Here is a 22,331-nt window from a genome sequence, read left to right as displayed (position 1 = left end):
CATCTTTATAAATGATATAGAGTTTGGGATTAAAAGTACCATTTCTGTGTTTGCAGATGACACCAAACTATTGATGAAGAAAATTAATATTATATATATTCTATTGATTTTACTATTGATTTGCGTTAATTATATGCTTTAGCTAATGGATTGCTGGTTCTCTTATTAGAGTGTTTTGAGGGGACGCTGGTACTGCCAGTGTCTCTTATAGATATTCTTGGAATTTGAGTTGGTAATTGTGGTTGTTATCATCCAGCCTTGGTTGGGGTATTAGCAAGAATTATGTCTCCAATTAATTGTAGTAAATTTGGATGTAATGTCATAATGATTCTTCAATGCTGATGTAATGTAACAAGAACAATATGGGGGCTCCACTTGGCATCTGTCCAGAGTTTTAACCTTAATGGTCCTCACTCTGGGCTAGCAGTTAGACCTTCTGATCCTGCCATTGGGTCTCCACACATTGCAGTCTCCACAAGTGGCTTTGCTGTGCTCTATGTCCTAATCTTTTACCTTGAAATGTTTATTCTATGGAACATCTGATTGCCTCATGGAATCAGGAAGGAATTTTTTTAACCTGTTAAAGCAAATTGTACCAGGTTTTTTTTGCCTTCCTCTGGATCAACAATGTCTATAGGGTTTTATATCTGGGATATGTTTATTTCCATAGTGGTTAAACTTGATGGACTTAAGTCTTTTTTTTCAACCTGACTATGTAACTGTGTAACTGTGTAGCTATGTAATTTAATCAACATCTGCTCTTCAAAAGAAAAGTCCTGTACTATTTCTCCTATTTATAATTTCAGAGCCATATTGGCCATTAATTAGTTAAAAAAGGTCTCCTGGTTTATGTGTGGAATGTCAGATTTTGCTGGGATATCACAGGTTATGAACGCTGTATTGTGGCTGTGTTTTAAATATAGGACATTATAGTAACTTAAAGGAAAATATGAGCTCCCAATGGAGCTCACTGACAAACGGTACACAGTAGAAAGTAAGAATATATTATTAATTTACATTCCAGATTCCATAAAAAAAATTGACAAGACAAGATTTAAATCTAACAAGATTCACCAAAGGATTTTTAAATTTTTATTAAGAAGCCTGCCTAAAAATAAAGACTGAATCCCGTTGCATCTCTAGGGCAAATTTACCTTTTTTTTTCACAAAGTGGACATTATATGAACATACTTAAAAATTCTAATGTAACCAGTGCCAATAATAAAGGTGACATACGTGAATAAAAACACAAAGAATTTTGCCCTTTCGTAATTTATTTAATTAGACATAATGGTGTACTGTGCATATCTACACACCAGCCTGAAAGGTGTCTAGTTGTAGACTGAAACCAAAATAGTTGTTTTCTCTCTGCTATTTGCATACTGTATGTATGCAAAATCCAAACAGTTTTTTAGGATCCTAAAAAAAAATATCTTTGCCTCTATAAGTCAGTCCAATACAGGGCCACGGATAGGCAGAGAGCCCGCTGGTCTATAAACGGGAATAATGCCGGGAATTGTAGTAATGGTGCTATTTAAATGCAGTGGCAGGCCAGCTGCAGTTCATATTTAGGATTCCTTTGGGGCCAAAAAAAAAGGCCTTGGGGGCCGATTTGGCCTGCGATGCCAGAGTTTGACACCCCTGTTATAGACTGACAAAGTCAATGTTCTAACTTGAATCATATTGTGGGGATTGCAAGCATTTCATTTAAGGTAACCCACAAACATCCTGCAACTGAAAACATTTTCAATGCAAAAAGTGGTTCAAATTATCATTCACACACGAGTAGCCAGATATGCAAAACATTTAAAGTAGTTTTGCTATGATCGGCAATACAAGCTTCTGGGGCCAAAAACCTACTTCCTTTTCATTGCATACAATTTTAAAAGGCATATTTTCTTGGTTTATTTATTCAAGTGTACCATCTTAATCTGTAGCCTGTGTTTAAATGGAGCCCAAATTTTGACCTTTTTAATATCTTGAAAAAAACAGCATATGATTTGCATGGGTTGTACTTACTGTTTAATATGACTGTAAATATGCCTGATGTTTAGTTAAAACATGCTTAGCAGAAAGTATAGTGTATTTTCAGAGAATATGATATTTCATACAAAGGTATACCTTGCTAGTACTGAGATTGGCCCCTTTTTGTCTCTGTTGCATTTCTTTAAGTGTCAAAAACATTTTTCATTCTATTCAGATTTATATGTTTGTTTATTTAGTTATACTAAAAATTGTAAAAATTGTGAATATAAATCTATTGAAACAAAAACATTTTTTAAGCAATTTTGGTCTACATTAGCATCATAGCACCATGCAGTAACTGCAGATTAGTTGGCTGCACATTCATGATGCAAATCTACCATTACACCAAATCCCAAGGCTGATCAATGGGATTGAGATCTGGTGACTGTGGGGGCCATTTGAGCACAGTGAACTCAATGTCATTCAAGAAAATATTCTGAGATAATTTGAGCTTTGTGACATGGAGCATCATCCAGCTGGAAGTACCCATCAGAAGATAGGTGGACTGCAGTCATAAAGTGATGGATAAATTCAGCAACAATATAAGGATATCTGTGGCATTCAAATGATGCTCATTGAGAACTAAGGCACCCAAAGTGTGCCAAGAAGACCCCCAGCATAATTTTACCACCACCAGCCTGAACTGTTGATACAAGGCAGGATAGATCCCTGCTTCCATGTTATTGATGAGGAATTCTGATCCAACTATCTGAATGGAGTGGCGACCGATGTAGTCCTCTGCTGCTGTAGCCCACCTTAATAAAGGTTCAATGTGTTATGCATTTAGGCATGCTCTCTGTATACATCAGTTGTAGAAAATGGTTATTTTAGTTACTATTACCTTTCTGTCAGCCCCAACCAGTTTGGCCATTGTTCTGCCATTAACTAGATATTTTTCCTTTCTCAGACCACTTCAAAGTATATTTTGTAAACCCTAGAAATGGATGAACACAAAAATCCAAGCAGATTGGCAGTTTTTGAAATCCTTAGACCAACCCACCTAGCATCAACACCCATGCCACATAAATCACATAAATCACCTTTTTTTCCCATTCTGATGCTCACTTTGAAATTCAACATGTTCGTCTTTACATTGCCTACATGTCCCAGGGCTTTGCAGCCCTGTGCTTGGCTGGTGTTGTATTTGCATTAATAAGCATTTAAAAGGGTGTACCGGAAAAGTGGCAAGTAAGTTTATCCTTAGCTACGCTTTGTATCTTTGACTGGGGCAAAACTAAATATCTGGTATTTCTAGGTATATAGAGAATATGTCTATCTTCCTTTTCCTATATGATATAAATCTAGGTAATGTTAGTCTTTAACCCTGTGTACATTTGGACTATAGTGACCCAAAGTTTCAAAAGGGTTTCTAATAGATCAGTAGACACCACACTCACTGATCCCAATTGTCCAGTTGTTCACTTGTACTATGTACAACAAAACAGCATGGAATGGCATCCCAAGCGATTTAGGGGCTCACCAGTCCCCTTTTATTGGGGCCAGAAAACACATTTATGAAAATATAGCCAGCTGTTATGGGACCACAGGTGAGATAAGTAATCAGGATTGTCTGCTAGACAAAATTATAATTAAATAGTTTATCAGCTGGGAGAGATAGTTCTAATTTGTTTCCAAGAGTTCTTCTTTAAATAAACCTATAAGTTTGCCTTTTGTGAGTAAATCTCATGTATTATTTTAGGGTTAACTTATTATAAACCCTAAAATATAAAATATGGAAAGGTTAGCCCTACTGTCAACTTTTATTGCTGTCTTTGTCCCTGTTGGGAAAAATCAATGGTGAATGACTGTCATCCCCAAAAACAAAAGTGAGGAATTCTTCCAAAAGAACAGTAGTTTTAACTGTTTCCTACTCTGTTCAAAGAATATAAAAAGTTTTGGCTAGATGTACAGTTTAAAGCAGTGGTCGCCAACCTTTTTAGTTCTGCGGACCACTAAAATTACCGGCTTCTAACCGCGCATGTGCGGGTAGCTGTGTGTCACCTAAAGACGAAAGACCTCCCCCATAGTGATGTCATAATGGCATAACCCCGCCCACTTCCCCATCGCAGATCTGAGCCTGCTATGGGTCCAGGGACACATCCTTCCCACTTCCCTGAGCCAGGGATTTGTACAGGGGATGTGTTCCGCCAGTGGGGTCCTTCTTCTGACCCTGATCAGGGGTGCACCGGCCAGAGCCCCAGACCACCAAAATTTTCTCACAGTCCACCGATTGGCAACCTCTGCTTTAAAGTAAATGCAGATTAGCCCTATTTAATGTACAGTGCTGCATAATATGTTGGCGCTATATAAATCCTGTTTATTAATATTATTATTATTATTATTATTAATAAAAATAATAATAATAATAATAATAATGATATTAGCCTTTAGAGGCAATCACTAGAGGGAGCTACAAGATATCAGTCACAATTGGCAGAACAGAGTTTTCAAAAACTGTATTGTGCAGAGCATAAATCACAACCATTGTAAAACACCGCAAAGCAGGAATCAAAGACAGAAATGGAGTAAAGCTTTGTTCATTTTTTTTCAATTCCCTAGAACATGTTTGGGTATTAAAAGTTGCATTTTTTTCACTAACAGTAAATGTTAAAACTGAACTTAAATTCCTAGGAGTTAACATTCAATTTGCAAAATGAACATCACCTTATCCTTTGGTAGAATCAACCACATTAACTCAGTACAGGCTTCTTTTTAAAGGAGTGAAGCTGTTTTGAACCCCACCGTTTGCATTTGTATCTGAGGTTCATGTGGTCTAACTTCAACTGATTATTTTAAGATATGATGGTGGACCCCAAAAATATTAGCAAAGTTCATTAATGTGGTGAAAATTGGTCTTTATTTTTTGCCTTGCTAAGCCCAAAAGGTGTTTGTTATTACTAAACAAAATCAATATATGACCTACAATTCCCTTTTTTGCAAATTCATCATATTTTGGCAGATTGTACTAACCTTAACTTCCTCATTATTAATAAGTAGTCATACAAAAAAGAAAGAAAATTACTGCAAGCAAAATTTTTGGTGTTTTTTTAAGTGCACTTTTTACCATAGTTGGAAATAGACTAAATAACTGAGGATAATTAAACCAGTTTGGTGTAATTTCACTTACATATAACATTGATTTTAGAAAAGGAAAAGGTGTTCTTACCTGCTACGAACTGTATCCATTGTGATTTTAAAAGTTACGTTCCAATAGACACACCAAAATCTTCTTGTAGAGCAAATTGCTCCTTAGCTCAGGCCCACTTGAGTAAATATACAAAGTCCATGTAAAGACATTACTGTAGAGTGAAAATCTTGACACATTTCTGTATGCAGTAGTTCTCTGACATCATATCTTTGGACATTTGTTTCACAAAGACACTTACTGTGTTTGTAAATGTTACTTGCAAGTTATTTTGTAAGATGAAAATTATGGTTGGAGATTTGAGATTTTGAGGTCTGTAGTCTATAAAATTCTTTTCGGTTATGGTTGCTTTTTGTACACAATCCTGATCTGATGTGCTTTTGAAATAAACTTGCTATTTGACATATGAAATCTGATTATTTCCATCATAAATTCTATACCATTCGAACCACAGATCTTGAGAAAACTCTTGGGACTTCTCAGTTGTGAACAAAGTGAAAATTTTACGGAAGCTTCTTCAGAGTGGTACAATATGTCCTTTGTGGTTCAAGAGGTGCTGACATTGACGTTCCTACGGAAAAGTATTGGAGTATCATATGTAGCTAGCAGCAGAGTCTCAAGCCGCCCCCTGGTTGACAATCCACATTCTCACTGTTGGGAAAAGAAAAAAGAAAAATAGCAACAGATAAAAGAAACAGCAAGCCAAATCCTTTGGAAAACCATCTGCTGTAATGTGCACAGAGGAGAAAGTAGGTTATTTTTATCTGTTTCTTCATATTTCAGTTGCATAATAATTCTTGATAGACATTACTGCATATGGAAATGGATTTTAAAGTCTGGTAGAAAATCTGAATGTTCAGTATCATGTGAAGTTATTGAGTACCAGAAATCTTTGGAACACATTTCAGCACTTTACAAAGCAACTATGTTATTAATTTTTATTATTAAATTGCAGTCCCTTAGATCAGTGTGTTGGTATATTTTATGGAACCGTGTTCATTTTATAATTGCCCCAGCTGTGGCTTAAGCCAGTATTTTAAGGAAGTTTAAGGTCTGTGACAAATTTAAATGATTAAAAGAAGCATAAATTACTTTGCTTTACTGCTCTTTTCAGACTCATGGTCGAAAACTGTCACTTTTAGCCGCTGCCAGCCAGCCACCACCAGTCGCCCCTATTCAATACTTTGTGGTTTAACCTGTGCAGTTTTTGTGTCAATGGCAGTTCAACCTTCACCACACTTAACTGTTGTGTCATGTGGTTGAGTATTTTGGGATTTGCCATGGTTAAAAAAATTTAGAAAGTTGAGCTCAGCTATTTCAAAGCCATTGTTTCTCATTTTTAGAGACTCTTTAATCACAGGCATGGTACCAATGGATGGGCTGTGGATGTGGTTCCCATCTTTAAAAGTCATTACTACAGACCAGTAAGTTTAACTTCTATAGTTGCAAAGGTCCTAGAGAGTTTGGCAAAGAACCACATAGAAGAGTTATAAGTGATAGTCGGCATGGCTTCAAGAAAGACAGAAGTTGTCAAACAAATGTACTCTCTTTTTATGAGGAAGTAAGTAAACAGGTAGACAGTGGAGTGGCAGTTGATATAGTGTACTTGGACTTTGCCAAAGCATTTGACACTGTACCCCACAGACGGTTAATATGGAGGTTTGGGTCAATAGGTTTAGAAAAGTCAATCTGTAAATTGATAGAGGACTGGCTTAAATATCGCATCCAGAGAGTTGTAATTAATGATCCATACTCTGAATGGTCTAAGGGTATTAGTGGTGTACCCCAGGGTTCAGTGTTGGGACCTTTACTGTTTAACATCTTTAGAAATGATATAGAGTTTGGGATTAAAAGTACAATTTTTTGTGTTTGTAGATGACACCAAACTATGTAATGGAATAAAGTCCATACAGGATGTCTATAATCTACAAGCAGACCTGGATGTACTGTTTGATTGGGCAGCCAAGTGGCAAATGACATTTAATATAGATAAATGTAAAGTTATGCACTTGGGGCTAACAACATCCATGCTTCATACTGTCTAGGGGAAATACATTTGGGGGAGTCAGAAATGGAAAAGGATCTGGGGGTTCTGGTAGATCATAGACTTAATAACAGCATGCAATGCCAAGCTGCAATATCTAAAGCTAGTAGAGTACTTTCTTGCATTAAACAAGGAATAGACTGCAGAGATGGAGATATAATCCTGCCCCTGTACAAAGCATTGGTCACACCACATCTGGAATATGCAGTCCAGGTTTGGGCACCAGTTCACAAAAAGGACATTGTGGAATTGGAGAGAGTGCAGAGAAGGGCAACTAAAAAAATACAAGAAATTGAGGAGCTCAGCTATAAGGAGAGATTAGCTGAACTGAATCTATTCTCCCTTGAGAAGAGACGTATAAGGGGGGATATGATCACCCTGTATAAATATATAAATGGTCCATATAGAGAACTCTCTTCCCAATTATTCAGTTTGAAATCATTACAAAGAACAAGAGGGCACTCTTTGCGTCTGGAGGAAAAGAAGTTTAAGCTCCAGATAAGGAAGAGATTCTTCACTGTAAGGTCTGTGAAAATGTGGAATCGGCTCCCTCAGGAAGTAGTTTCAGCAACTACTATAGATTGCTTAAAGAAAAAGATGGATTTTAAGTTTTAAAGTATAGACAACAGAGACTGTTGATCCAGGGAACATCCGATTGCCTTACAGGATCAGGAAGGAATGTTTTCCTCTGTTGAAACAAATTGTACCAGGGTTTTTTTTGCTTCCTCTGGATTACTCTGTCTGATGTTTTTTTGTCTGGGATATGTTTATTCCCCTACTGGTTAAACATGATGGAATTGTCTTTTTTCAACCAAACTATGTAACTATCTGACACCTTTTTGCCAATAGCATCCAATTAAAAACTGTGCAAATTATGGATGAAATGAAATGCCCCACGAAACTGAATACACTTATGACCACAATATGGAGAGTGTTGAACACCTAGCAAAGTAAAGAAGATATTGATCACAAATAGCCAGATAATGCCATGGCAAATGCTGAATGCAGTAAAAATACAGGAATTCATATTCAAGTGCTAAAAGCAAAATTACTGGCTGCCTTTACAAACACACAAAACTGGTTTTATGACAAAACCTAAATGACTTAATTCAATATTTATTTAGTCACTGGATAAGAACTGCCTCCCTCCTCACCTCCCCCCCTCCCCCAACACTGATTGACACTGAAGCTCAGCCCTAAGTAGGAAATCTGGATGGGAATGAAGAATTATCAAATCTTACCCATTCAGAATTCCAAGTGTCATAGAGCAGCAGCAAAGCATTGTAACAAGTGTTCCTGTGCTCAGCTGCATTGCCGGGTCCTTCTGTCAGCCTGGCTGTGTGAGAGATCTTTGCATGGGTCCCCCTGTGCATTGCAGTTAATGCCTCAGGGCCGGTGTTCTAACATATTGAGCGAATTAGCGCAATTTAGAGCTCCTGGGGGCAAATAGTTCTGAAATAGCCCCCTCAAAATGAGAAAAGATCCCTGTAGTTTCATACATTTTAAACTTGTGACCCCAGATTTTATAATTCTTCAAGCTCGGAGATTTTTGGTACCCTGTGAAAGTTTCAAGTTGTTACAAGCAACAGTTTAGGGCAGGGGTCAGCAAACTTTTTGGCTACTAGGCTATTTTAGGAGGTCAAGAAGGCACACTAGGCCAGACTCTCTCTCTTGCTGTTGGGTCCGCCCCCCCACCAGGAACGCCCCTGAAGGGAAATTCCTCTTCTCTGCAATGCATACGGAGAAGAGGGAATGTCCTGTTACCCCGGTGGTGGAAGTATTAACACCAGTCGCAGTAAATAGGGAAGGGAGGCATACCAAGGAGGCTCAAGAGGTTTAGGCCGATCAACAAGGGGGGCGTTGGGCCATAACTGACTACTGGCTGGGCCATATCTGGCCTAAAGACCAGAGTTTGCTGACCCCTGGTTTAGGAGATATGAAGGTTTGAAAAGGTTTGAGTTGTTAGGTGGTAGAATATGTCATGCAGCTTTTACAGACACAGCTATCACAATGATGTCATTGTAGATGCCAATAAAACACGCCCTAGCAGGATTTCACAAGGCTGCTCAATTTGATAGAAAATTGGACCTGGCTGTGGGGGCCCCGTTTAGCTGAGGAGGTTCTGGACCTTGTTAAGCTGCACATGCTACACCTCCATATGACTACAGGCTTTAGTCATGGGAATTCAGCCATACTAATACTTTCTCCTTTCTGTTTTTCAAATTTAGCAATCCTATTCTATATTTAAACATAATTTATAGAATCATACCTAAAATATTACCATATATGCTAAAAATGACCTGCAACTTCCCTGGAATACACCCTTAACAAACAAAGAATCCCAAAACTAAAACCAACATTGAAAATTTTAAATTGTAAAATCCACTATTTTTGTAGATGTACTGTTAAAATTAAAATTGCTTTTAAGCCTCTACTACTGTTATGAAATGTTACAAAGCATATAGGTACTTTACTCACTCAGAACAAAACAGATAATTCACTAAAATAGGTGAGTTGCTGTAACTACTGTAAATACTGTAACTCTATCATTTTCTTACTAAAACTAGTAATTCTCATGGAATATTTCATTTTATGAATACTCGCTTGAACTTTTTTTCGGCCATACTCAGTCGGCACCTAGTAGCACCTCAAAATTATCACTGACCAGAACTTATTCTGTTTCAAAAAGTGATACCTTCTGTAGTCATTTGGGGATTCACCTGTACATTTTTTTCATGGTAAGTGCTAACAGTAAATAAAGTCCTGCAATAAACAATTTTAGAAATTAGCCAATGTGGAAATTCTTGATGAAGTGACAGTGAAACAGTTAAAAGTATATTCTGGTCAGCTGCCTGTATGGTACTGGTGTAGCATGTTTAGCACCTTTATGATACTTCATGTTTACGTCAAGCCGCAGAGGTCTAAGTAAGAGGATTCCTTATGTCCGCTGACAACACTGAGAAAAATAGTATGGTAATTAATTCAGTAATAAAAGAGAGGAACCCCAATATGGTCAATATATGCAAATGTGCAGAGAACAGGATTTTCCTGAAACACCTCCTAATATTGGGGAAACCAGCATGAGTGCTTGGTGTGCCAAGCTAGAGGTTTTAGGATTTAAGAGGTTTCAATCCTTTCCAAATTGCAAAACAGGACAAATAGGTGCTAGTCCTGTTTAGTCATGTAACATATCACTTTTTACCACTTTTAAAAAGAACCCAATGTTTGCCCATGCTATCTGATATGAAGAAATGTTAGTGCAATTAAGCAAATACTTGTGCGCAGACTCTTTATTGCAGAAGGCACATGTTATTTCTCTTCTGCAATACCACAAATGTACCTGTCTGTAACCTTCTCCTAAAATGTACATTTTAGGTATAACCTGTGACATACCTTGGTGCTGGAATAAATGAATGAGCTGTGTATGCAAGTCACATCTTTCTGACCTGGCTAATCAAGATGCTTGAAGTTCCCAAATACAGAAAAGGACAGAGTGGAGATGTCAGCGAGGGAGTGTGGGAAGGTGGGTTTACTTCTGCTTTAATTCAAAGCATGATATATTGTGAAGTAAAGAAAAAGTGGTTCTATTTTAATGTTATAGGAACATGCAACAAAACATATTTGTAATTCAGTTCTGATAAAAAATGTGAAATGTGAGTGATGCAATAATTAAGACCAATTTCTTGCAGCTTTTGAGCTTTGCAAAAATACTCCTGGATCTGCAGTTTCAATAATAAATGCAATAATATTATAAAAACCAGATAAGTTGTCTCAATAATGAGCTAGAGACATGCATGAATGTGAATGATTTTTTGGTCTTTGCAAAATGATATGGGATATTTAATGATTTTTGATTTGCAACATTACAATTTAACCCGCATACACATGTGCAAATATAGTCGTTGGAAAGGATCTTTCACGATCCTTTTCAACAACTAAAGACTACACGATGCATGAACGAGCTCTGTACATACAGCACAGTTCTGTTCTATTGAGAGGGGAGGGGGAGAACAATGGATCGGCACCCCGCTCCGCACTCTCTCCCGATCCCATTAGGATCGTTCATCGTCCATCATCCGTGGATCCGCCAGGACGGTCGTAGGGACGATGGACGCTGTACACACGCCGGATTCCTATCCGATATCGGCCCTGAGCCCATTATCAGACGAGAACCATTGGACGCGTGTACGTAGCTTTAGGCTTTGAATTTCTGTGCTCAATTCCAGGTACCCTGTTACTTGTAGATTCAAATGAGTATATAATCATTTCCATTGTATATTAAATTTCCATTGTTGCAGTGTGTGTTTCTTCTGATTGTAGCATTGAACCACTGCACACATGTCAGATACCCAGCATGGCTGTTCATCTCAGGCAATGACTATCTGACATGTGTATATAGCCTACGTATTGTCTTTAGATGTATTTTAATAATTTATCTCAAAAGCCTGCCAAAATCTTGCAATAATTCAGATCATCAGGTACAATTTTTGTGCAAATTGTAATAGGCAAAGTTATAAACATTTTAAATTTGACACATCTTATGACTTGCAACAACTCCCTAATTTATCCAGTATGGCAGAATTTGAAATCTCCTGCTGACGCACTTAGAGAACTGACAGCTGCTGCAAAGTTGCATTTTGTTACAAATACACACCTGGGTCCTGCTATGCAATGACATGTTGGCAGGTAAGGCAGCAATAAGGGGAATAGCTATAAAAGCAAGATAACAATGACTTACAAAAGTTTACTGATTATTCTGAAATCACCAACAACTTCTTCCTCTTTCCCCTAGCCATAATTTGTTTTGGATTGTATAAATCCTTTTTAGAAAATAACTCAAAATGTAATCAGCTGAAAATTCTATCACAGACATTGAACTATTTATTCAGAAAAAAAGGAATTCATGGATATTGATGACACTAATTTTTAACAAATGTGTATTTGAAACAAATTTCCCCAAATATAAGAAAAGTGTCTCTTTTTATTTTTTATGTTCATTTCATCTAACAGTGCAGTGCGTTGAGTGAATTTTTATGCAACTAAAAGTGATGCCAAGAAAATTAAACCACTAAATACAGTGAGTTTTACCACTCACAGTAATAAATAGGCATGTTCCCCCTCACTGTCCTTCAACACTAGATAATTCTTCCTCCTATTTACCACCAATGCTGGTATAACCTTACTTTCACATGGCACCAACATTGGGGCATATTATCATTACAGCCACATAGACTTATTTGTTAGACCCTTGATATCCTCATAAACCCCCCTAGCGGTAATCCTGAGTGTGACTCGGGGTGGATTTTACATACTCGGGGTCGCTAAAAACATTTGAAAAAAAACACTTACCTTGTTCCGTTGGCGTCCCCCAGCGCCCTGCAGGAAGAACACGTCTTCTTTCTACGATCTTCAGCCGGTGAATGCAGAGACGTTCTCCAGGGTTTCTCGGTGATGTGGGTGCGGGCAGGAGGAGCGCCGGGAAATTATTTTGTATTGGATTCAATACAAAAATAACCGTACTGAGTCTAATACAAAGAAATCTTTATATAATATACAGTATATATATATATATATATATATATATATATATATATATATATATATATATATATATATATATATTTATTTTACATGCTACTGTACAGTTGTATTACAGGTTTATTCATTTTTTATTTTTTTTACAGCATTTTGTGTTTTTCAATGTTTATTATTAAATTTAATAAATATTGGACATATTTTGGTAAGAATGCTTAATAATTTCAGGCCTACAATGTAAAATAAATTTAATGCAAAAAAAGTAACGCTTTTTGCATGAAAATAGAGTTGGAACACTATGGGGGATAAGGAAACCTGGTAATAACTTTGGCTGTGAAGATAGACCATGGGTGCTCGATTTAGACTGAAATGGGGAGTAATAGAACACTTACTGTACCTCCAATCCTGTGTTGGGTCTCTCCTCTGGTGGTCAGATGTTTACACTTTAAGGTTGTGTCCAGAACAGCATCCCTGCAACCATTTGGGAGACAGCTCTATACATTTATCTTCAGCAATGCAATATTCAAAGAATAAGAAACACATCAATAGTCTAGTGCCAAACCCCCTACTGGAGTTTATCTTGAGCTTCTTGTGAGCTCCATGCCTCCTGTGAACACTGTTCGACACCACAGGTTCCCATGTTTCATTGTCTCTGCTTGTTTCTCTATTTACCAGCTCATTCTTGAGACTGACTGCTGCCCTTACCATATTCTTGTCTGATGACTTCTCATCCTAAAGCTGCCTGCAATGGTTTATCCAAGGGCCACAACCTAGAAGCAATCCACAGCAAAATCCATCCCTCCTTACAAGTTGCTCTGGTAAACACAAAGTGGCTAGACTTGGTCTATTTTAGGGTTCAAAACCTGTTAAGGCCTGCATGGCAGTTTTTGTAGGCTTGGCCTAAGCATGGGGTCAAATTACTGAACATGGGGTCAATTAATGAATCACCACCCCTAGTTGGTGATAGATAACTTTGTTGTAGAGTACTACCAGGTTGTGGCCTCCGTGGCTGCCCCACTTGGGATAAGGAAAGTAGATGACCCTGCAGAAGACCAGGCTGAAGGGCTTAGCTATCTGGATCAAAAGACAAGTGAAGAGTTCAGAGAGGGCAGCATAGGAATGTTGCCAGGTTGAGGCAGAAAGGTATGGCTGGTGGACCGGCAAGGTTTGCAGACAATCATGGTTGGTAAACAGACAGAGGATTAGGCATAGGCATTGCAAACAAGGTCAGGCAAGCAGGATTCGGCATTAGCTGCTTCCAGAATAGAGTTTAAGTTTCTTCTTTAATGGCTTATATGTGCCAGATTGAGGGCAATGCACAAGTGTGTAAACTAATGCCTGTTGTCCCACAAGTATTCACCATTAAACACACGCATGCATGTACCTTCACACATGTTTGTAGGTGCATGCATTGAAGCACATTCATGATTAAGACACCTTTGCCTCCAAAGGTAAGACTACCGAAAAGCATTGTGCCAAATGTATGGAAGGAGCTTGTTTCTGTTTTTTTTGTCATTGTAAACTAAATACCAGAGGACAATGTTGCCTAACTATTATTTGAATTAAATTGGCTTATAACTAGAAAAAAAATATTACATTAAAAAAATGATCTTCTGATGGACATTAAGTTAAAATGCATCAATACATTATGTTTTTATTTGATAGAGCCACTGAAATCCAGTCATAAATCAAAGATAATTACAATTATGTTAGCCCAACATGTTTTTACCTTTTATCCATGAAGACCAATGATGTAAAAATGTTGATTATCCAAAATAAAATCAAAGTAAAGGTTTGTTTCGCCAACGCAAGCTCAGAACAAGCTGTCACCAACGTATGTTCCCCCCAGCAAACCCAGGAGAGCAACAGGAGAAAAATATTAACTCCTTTTTCTCTAGTGGGTGCTTTTCGTCACTGTTTTAAGCAGCTGGCAAAACCTTTTTACTCAAAAACTATCTAACCATAAATATATTTTCTTTTTAGTATACTGTTCTTGGTTACTGTACTTTACGAATAATAATAATTTACTAACTTAAGTAAATAGAAATTTTAAAGGATAGGTGTGAGAAGACTTTTCAAACTAAGTACACCTATTCTGTCTGTCTGTTTCCTCTAATTTAAAGTTACTTCCCTTCCTCCTTCAAAACAGATCCCATGATCCGATGGTACTGCTGTCTGTTTAAATCGGCAAGTCTTCCCTGGCCTGGCTGCTCCTGTCCATTACAGACCTAAAGAATTCTAATTACCTTCAGTGAGTAACAAACATTAAAATGACCTTTCCCTAATCATTTAGTACAATTACAACAATTGAGATGTCCATATTGCCTTAGTTCTTACTTTTGGTAAAATATTTTACAGTGACATTACATATGTCATAGTTTCTTCAAATAAAATAATCACGGTTCTGTTTACATAAACTTTTCCCAACCCTTTTTAAAACTCCTTGAAATAACTTTAAGGCCTTGGAAAACCCCTGACAATAATAACAATAACCACACCTCACATCATATCACCATGGTAGTCAATGGGAAAAAATTCTCCTACATTGCTTTCCTGTAGGAAGATACTACCCTTACAGAATATAAATATCATTGGTGTCATTGGTTGCTGACCTGAGGGGTACACATTGCTCATTGCTCAAGGAACCCCTAGCAAAGCCTCGTGGAACCCTGGTTGAGAAATTTTGACTTTTAGGAAATTCATTCCAGGTTTGCTGGATCACCCAGGTTCACCATGAAAGTCTATATTCCCCAGTCTTTGAGAACTTTATTAAATCAGAAACTATGGCCCTGATTTATTACTAAGTTATCCGAGGCTACAGAAGATATACTTTCATCAGTAAACCTGTAATGGATTACCTAAAAGGCATTTACTATTTCTTAGCAACAGTTTTCAATCCTGGACCAGATTAATTTTAGGTTTTCTGGATCAAAACTGGATGAAAGTGTATCTTCTCCAGGCCTTGGAGAGCTTTATTAAATCAATCTCAATGTATTTTAGAAACACATTTACGTATTGGCAAATCCTAAAAACGTTAGTAAACTAGTATTGTATAATATATTTTCCATAATTCTTTTATATTTCTTTAATCGGCAGCCCAAAGTTTTCACCAGGTGCAAATGAACATGAACATGTTTAGATCTGAGCTCGGTAATAGGAGGTTAAAACTGGTTCATACCCTCAATATCATGGGGTATATATTTAAGTCATATTTAGGGTCTCTAAAAGGATGCCACATAGGTCCTACAAATAAATCATCATGTGTCATACAGTCAAGCTGGGCTAATAATAACAATGAAAAACATTTTTAAAACAAAAAAAAAACAATCAAATTATTTATTCTACTAAAAGTGTTACGTTGATAAAAAGCAAAACAAAGTTGTTCTTTTAATTTAATACTTTAATAAGTACTGCTACATTAGGTTGGTGAATAAAATTTCTATCTGCTGTGTTTGACACAATCTAATACTTTCACTCTTAATAAAAAAAAGTTATTTTACTGATCAACATCTGACTGAAGTGCACAATGATATAGTTTTGTTTATATACTTATATATAAGTATATAATATGAACTCGCACTCATCTAGGAACTACTGAAGAGTTGTGTATAAATTGATGAAATTGACAATACAACTAATCTTTTATTTAGAAAATTAAAATGACAACCAAAATTAAGAAACCAGAAGGCACAAATCTAGACACAGAATGTGTAATGATGTCTTAAGTTTGAAGTAAATACTTGGGCTATTATCCTATATATTACACTGGGGAACAATTTTGAACAAACTTTTTGTTCACCTAAATTTTTAGGCTTATTTACACATAAATAGATATGCTGATTCTAAAAGGGCAGTGAATATCAGCACATTTGTAGATCAAGCCTATTTGGCATATTTCAAAGTTAAACTTAGTGATCAAGATAATTCTTGGGCCCCTCATAAGGTGTGCAAACAGTGCGTCGAGGGTTTATGGATGTGGACAAAGAACATGTGATAAGATGCCATTTGGTATACCTATGGTTTGGCGAGAGCCAGGAGATCATTTCAGTGACTGTTACTTTTGTATAGTGAAAACTTCAGGATATAACCAGAAAAATAATTGTAACATAAAATATCCTAGTCTACCATCGGCTATACGCCCATTGGCTCATTCAGATAAAATCCCAATGCCAGTTTTCGTTACACTACCCTCTCTTGAAGAACATGATTATGGTGATGAACTAGGTGACAATGATGAAGAAATTGAAGAGGACTCTGTTCGTAAGGGATTTGATCAGCATGAGTTGAGTGATTTGGCAGGTGATTTGGGACTGTTGAAGAAGACTTCAGAACTCCTAGCATCAAGATTGCGTGAGAAAAACTTACTTGAAAAGGGAAAGAAGGTATCGTACTTTTGAACCAGAGAAATTGCATTTCTGCAGTACTTTAGAACTGACAGTGGCTTTGTGTATTGCCATAACATACCTGGTTTAATGGAGGAATTGGGAATTCCAATCTATAACTCAACTGAATGGCGACTATTCATCGATAGCTCAAAGCGGAGCTTAAAGTGTTCCTTCACAATGGCAATATATTTGCGTCAGTCCCAATTGGCCATTCAGTTTCTCTTTGTGAAGAATATGCAGACATAAAGAAAGTCATTGAGTTGTTGCAATATCACTAACACAATTAGGCCATTTTTTTTTACCTTAAACCTTAAAATGGTATGCTTCCTTCTTGGTCAGCAACGCAGATACACCAAGTATCCCCGTTATCTGTGCATGTGGGACAGCAGAGCTCATGAGAGGCATTGGGTGGAAAGGAATTGGCCTCCAAGATCTGCCCTAAAACCAGGTGATCCAAACATTCTACATGAGCCACTTGTTGTTAGAATAATTATTATATTCCCGCCTCTGCACATGAAACTGGGTCTGATGAAGCAGTTGGTTAAAGCTTTGCCAACTGAAGGAGAATGTTTCCTCATTTTGGCATTTTCTAGCCTGTCATTTGAAAAAAATAAAGGCCGGTGTGTTTCATGGTCCACAGATTCGACAGCTCATCAAAAATGAACATTTCATCAGGACAATGTCAGAAGTCGAAAAGAATGCTTGGTTATCATTCAAGGCCATTGTCAAGGATTTTCTTGGAAACACACAAGCAAAAAATTACAAAGAAATTGTCCAGAAACTCTTGGTGAGCTACAAAATGCTTGGTTGCAATATGAGCATCAAGGTGCATTTTCTGCATAGCCATCTTTCTAACTTCCCGGAAAACGTTGGTGCAGTCATTGATGTGCAAGGTGAACGATTCCACCAAGATTTGAAGGTCATGGAAGGACGGTATCAGGGTAGATGGGATATACATATGATGGCTGACTATTGTTGGAGCATCATTGTTGGGCGGGATTGTCTTAACACTGAACACTCCAGGAAAAGCTATAAGCGTAAATGTTCACCTTAACCGCTTACCTGAATAATTTTCAAATGTTTTGTTGTAAAAAAAATGTCATAGAGTAACAATAAATCCTTTGTATGAACAAAAGAAATTTAAATAAACAGTACATTCAAGTTATTATTCATTATTTTTTCATTGTATGTAAAATTTGTATGTTTTTTGACAAAAAATGGAGGGTACTCTATATGGTTCAAACTGGATGTGGTAGTGTAATGCGCCTGGGCACACAAACCACAACCGACTCCAGATACCCTTAAATCAGGCTTTATTCAAAATCATACAGCACAGCAAGGGTTAAGTCCAATAAAGCGAAGTACAGGAGGATAAGGCAAATGCAGGTCAAGAACAATCCGAGGTCAGGGCAGGCAGCAGGCAGAATGGTCAGTAACAATCCGAGGTCAGGGCTGGCAGAGTTCAAGCAGGGTGAGTTTCAGACCAGGTCACTAAGGTAATGACAAACAGATAAACTTTAAACCACATAAAGACACACCCAAGCACACTGTGTTAACAGAGGCTATATCGGGCAATGGTGTGCAGGACAGGCTCTGCTTAAATGGCCATGATGACCAATGACCTTGCGCCACCTGGCACCGTCTGATAGGAGACTAAGTAAATCCCCTGCGGCTGATTGGCCGCAGGGAATTCAAACTAACTATGTCCCGCCCCGGGGCGAGGCAGCCGAGTGCCACGCCCTCGGGGGGTACAAGAGGGATGCACAGTAACACGCGCACCTCTTCCCACAGCACCCCTAGGACGTGCACTACTTTGCACTTGCAAAGGAGTGCTGAGAGCAGGAATATCATTAACCACATCTAAAGGGATGCAAGGGCTGCTGCCTGGCTGAACAGTAGTTTGGCCAGGACGGATCCCTCCGCCTGCAGAGACAGACAAGCTGCGAGCAGAGCAGCAGCCTCGGCCATGCTGCCTGCTACAGCGGCGTCTCCCTCTGTGGCTGGGAACCCCAGGGACACCGCGGGCTCACAGGACGGGTAAGTTCCTTACAGGTAGCAAAAAACTGGATTCACCACCCAAAAACTGTAAAAAAACAAGATCGAACTCAACAAAAAATGCGTTCCCCAGTAATTCCACAATTGTAAAATTGTACTTTTACCTCTTTCCTAAAGTTCCTATTTATAAAGCAGTGGCAATCTTTTACGTTTAAAAAACACTTAATTTTAAAGTTTTTTCTTTTATCTGATTTTGTGCAGTACCAATCAGTGCTTTGGTGGCTGTACCATATTTACACTAAAGGTGGTCAGAAACTCATGTCACTTTAATAGAGTGTTATGAACTGTCATTATTAAAAAGAATGATTATGTCAGGTGATTTATGAAAGTTGGAAGTGCCATTATTTCTACAGAAATAACACCATATTACTGGTGATCATGCTAATTGCTATCTTTATAAGTGGGCCCCTACCTCTAGAAAAAATCTTTTGGAATTACTTTAACCTTACTTGATGTTTTTTCTTTACATTCTTATGTAGTTTACCCAGCATGCTTCTATGCTATGCTTTAATAATGGTTTCACATCTTAAATTAACTTTCTGTTACTTTCTTCATCTCAAAAATGAGATGCTATAACCTTTCTAGAATTGGTAGACGTCACATTATTTGCAGTGGGCAATTTTATGTTCATTATAATGATTTTGGTTTTCACTGTGGTTTATATTTGTGTCATTCACAGATTTACATGGATGTAGACATCAACTTCCCTGAATATAGGATTGTTCCACAGCATGCTCTGGCTAATCTATTGGAATGTTGGAAGCTTCAGGACCCAAATGAGCAATTATCAACAATCTTTGTGGTTTTTGATACCTCCAATATCTCCTTAATCTATCAGCTTAATGTGTTTTTTGCAGCACCTTGGTAATGCTTGAATGATACCCCTAAATGTTTGTCTAACCAGGGGTAATCTTTAACACTTGTTCCACCACAGGTAAATTCTGCTATCCACTTGTATACAATACTGCTCGTATACCAGGGCATTCTCTCTTGGTGTTTATACTATATCTTCATGAATGCAATAAGCACTGAACTTTTTTTATGCAGATATTTTATTTCTTTAAGTTCTTTCTTCTCTATTTAAACTTTGATAGCTCACTCAGTCACCTTCTCGAACCTCTACAAAACCAATTAATATTATCGGGATACTGAAAGTGGTCTGTGGGCAAGTAAAGAATAAAAAATGAATAATTATGTACTAAAAAATTACAAACTTACAGGTATTTTTTTCATATTGAGATCTTATGCTGGGACAACCCTTGTGTTTTGATTTCGCTTGAACATAATTTTCTTAATTATAAGTTTTTATGATTATATTATGATTATAATATATTTTAATAGAGCCAAAATAAAAGTTAAAAAAACAAAGAGCCATTCTGCCAATGGACATGAAGTTAAAAATGTATTGATACATACACTTTTCTGCTTATTGATCAATTTTTTAAGATTTACAAATACCAAGGACTTTAATGGCACATATAAATATAATAAATACCATATAAAGCTCAGAACGTTTTCAATAACATCACTTATTTATTGTTATAAATAGCTTTACAATTAGGTTTTACACTTACATTGCAGTTAACTTACATAAAAACATTTAAAACCTAATGAATGTTTCATTCTTCCCTCGATGCGCTTCATGGATCTAGTTCACTTTTTCAGGAGGAATATATATATATATATATATATATATATATATATATTGATCAATGATCAATACTTTAAAAAACACATCCCCACAAACATATGTATACATACACAGTGGGGTTGATTTACTAAAGAAATTCCAGCTGCTAACTTTAGAAAAGTGCAAGAAGTAACTCACTTAGTTAATCCAAAAATAATCAGAATAATATAACAACAGAATTGTTGCTTCTGTGGTTTACCTATGTGTCTGGAAACCTCACATGGGCATTACAGTAAACCTGTGCTTTGCCAATGCATAGAAATGCATCAGGTTCACTTTAATGCTGGCTACCATCAACAGTTTATAAACCCTTGGCTTTTCTGAGAGCAAAGCAAACTGCACTATACTTCCAGGAATGCGATGATGGCTCATCAGGTACTTAGTCGGCCGGGAGAAGAGCTTTGTCTAAGCTCCAAGTCACAGGATAAATTTTCTGTCCTGTCTCCATGGCCAGATTTTCTGCAAGGCCACCTAGGCTATAACTAAGGGAGCCATGGTCACTAGGGGCAATATTTGTATTTCCAATCCAGATGCTCCAACTGTACCATTTTTACCAGTAAAGTGCCAATTGCTAAGTCCCTGTACTTGACAAAAAAAGAGTTTTCCTATTGCTTGGCAGTTTTCCCAGTCACTGTACAGTCCCCTTTTACCAGCAAAAGAAACTGTTTCTCCTCATATGGTGGCTGCGGCAAAACAGCACGAGCTATGGCCATACACCTGTGAGGAAAGGTAGGGTAACAGAAGAGTGGTGGTGGCACAACTTCATGAGTTCCTCTTAAGTTAGGTGCTACTGAAAGCTGATTATCTTCCCAGGAAATACAAGAGATCAGGCTAAGGTCCACTGGTATAAAATTATTAGAATAAAATATGGAACCCTTCACTATATATGAGGGCTGAGGTACTACGCTCTGAATAGCTTCACCTACCTCTCATAAATTGCACTGGCTAGATCTTGCCCACCAAAGTTCTTGGTGCTGTCCACCTAAAGTCTAAAATCATTCATTGCATTCACCGTAGCAGCAAATAAGTATAGGGAGCTTCCACTGGCCTTTTAGAGCAAAGTAACAGGGTCCATTGATAGTCATCCCCTGGTGTCAGACCTTGCACAAGGGTGAGTGACTGCCTCTCCCAGGGGACAGTGCTTGGGTTTGAAGATTGGCCCCTGCAAACCCAAGCACTGCATCCTGAAAAGAGGGAGGTGACTCATAACTGAATGTATTTACCTAAACTTGATCATTGCCATTTCCCCAATCACCTCAAAGGGGGCCCCGTTCACTCTTTTCATTTATCCTAAAGTAAAAACACGTTGTCATTAAATCTAAAAAATGAAAGAAATTCACATTTGGAGTTGTTGCCATAAAATAAATAAAAGTGATATACATTTTATGTTGACTCTTGTTGCAGTGAAAACTGTAAACTGAGACCTTCTCTAACTTTTAAGAGTCTTATTCT

At 37.5% G+C, this 22,331-nt stretch overlaps 1 protein-coding gene and 1 long non-coding RNA gene across 2 annotated transcripts in view; one reads left to right on the top strand and one right to left on the bottom strand.

Moving 5' to 3' along the window:
• The window catches only part of KCNJ4 (potassium inwardly rectifying channel subfamily J member 4), a 72,615-nt gene that overhangs the window by 14,354 nt on the left and 35,930 nt on the right, over positions 1-22,331 (bottom strand). The window contains exon 2 of the mRNA XM_072421129.1: positions 5,192-5,821. Coding sequence (XP_072277230.1) covers positions 5,192-5,211 — 20 coding nt within the window. The 5' untranslated portion in view covers positions 5,212-5,821. The remainder of the gene's footprint in view (positions 1-5,191; positions 5,822-22,331) is intronic.
• LOC140337396 (uncharacterized) lies at positions 5,772-20,469 on the top strand. Its single transcript, XR_011922030.1, has 4 exons — positions 5,772-5,919; positions 10,590-10,737; positions 14,899-15,000; positions 19,869-20,469. It is a non-coding gene; the product is annotated as an uncharacterized lncRNA (long non-coding RNA).

This window comes from Pyxicephalus adspersus, chromosome 8 (assembly GCF_032062135.1).
Source record: "Pyxicephalus adspersus chromosome 8, UCB_Pads_2.0, whole genome shotgun sequence".
NCBI lineage: Eukaryota > Metazoa > Chordata > Amphibia > Anura > Pyxicephalidae > Pyxicephalus > Pyxicephalus adspersus.
This window is presented reverse-complemented; position numbering and strand designations above follow the sequence as displayed.